At 39.2% G+C, this 1,120-nt stretch overlaps 1 protein-coding gene across 1 annotated transcript; it reads left to right on the plus strand.

Moving 5' to 3' along the window:
* Window positions 1-6: 6 nt before the first annotated feature.
* On the plus strand, window positions 7-1,115 carry LOC124894614 (putative late blight resistance protein homolog R1B-17; the record flags this gene model as incomplete). Its single annotated transcript, XM_047405213.1, has 1 exon — window positions 7-1,115. A coding segment is annotated over exon 1 (1,098 nt), but the record flags the coding sequence as incomplete, so codon positions are not given.
* Between the last annotated feature and the right edge of the window lie 5 nt (window positions 1,116-1,120).

Consider the following 1,120-nt stretch of genomic DNA (forward strand, 5'->3'; position numbering starts at 1 on the left):
AGACTGTGTCTGGCAACATGAAATATTTCCATGGGTTGATAGTAAATGGTTGCATTGAGCGCGAGATTGTTGAATATGTCTTGGCTCAGTTTCAACTCATGGCTGAGAGAGTTGCAATCTTCCTATGGCATGATCGACTTGGAGACTCTCGACTCTTCAAGCTAGCACATCTACTCATGAAGATCATTCCAATTGAACTGGAGGTGATGCAAATATGCTATACAAATTTGAAAGCTTCACCATCAGTAGAAGTTAGACGCTTTATTAAGAAACTCCTTGAGTTCTCTCCAGAAGTTCTGAGAGAATATCTGATTCATCTACAAGAGCACATGGTAACTGTTATTACCGCAAGCACTTCAGGGGCTCGAAACATTCATGTCATGATAGAGTTCCTATTAATTATTGTTACTGATATGCCCAAGGACTTTATTCATCATAGCAAATTGTTTGATCTTTTGGCACGTGTTGGAGCACTCATCAGGAAGGTATCAACTCTTGTTCGCGACTTAGAAAAGCAATCAAGGAATAAACAGAGTACAAATGGAACAAATCGTGCAGCTCTAGACTTGCTGGAAAATATTGAACTCCTCAAGGAAGATCTCAAATGTGTTTATCTGAAAGCCCCGGGCTCATATCAATGTTGCTTCCCCATGAATGATGGACCGCTCTTCATGCATCTTCTACTCATCCACTTGAATGATCTGCTAGATTCCAATGCTTATTCAATTGCTTTGATCTGGACACATGTTTTAGATGTGGCATATGTGGCTAAAGATGTCATAGATTCAATTATCATAAGAGATAATGGTCTTTTACATCTTATTTTCTCACTTCCCATTACCCTAAAAAAGATCAGCCTTATTAAAGAAGATCTCTCCCAATTACCGGAGAAGATTCCCAAGAACAAGAGCCTCATTGTTGTAAACTCTCCCAAGAATCCAGTTGAAAGAAAATCATTGACAACTGGTAAAATAATTGTAGGTTTTAAGGAGGAGACAAACTGGTTAATTAGTAAGCTCACCAGTGGACCGAAAGATGTTGATGTCATCTCAATCACTGGTATGCCGGGTTCGGGCAAAACTACTTTGGCGTACAAAGTATACAATGATGAATCAGTTTG

Source organism: Capsicum annuum, unplaced genomic scaffold (genome assembly GCF_002878395.1).
Source record: "Capsicum annuum cultivar UCD-10X-F1 unplaced genomic scaffold, UCD10Xv1.1 ctg76061, whole genome shotgun sequence".
Classification (NCBI taxonomy): Eukaryota; Viridiplantae; Streptophyta; class Magnoliopsida; order Solanales; family Solanaceae; genus Capsicum; species Capsicum annuum.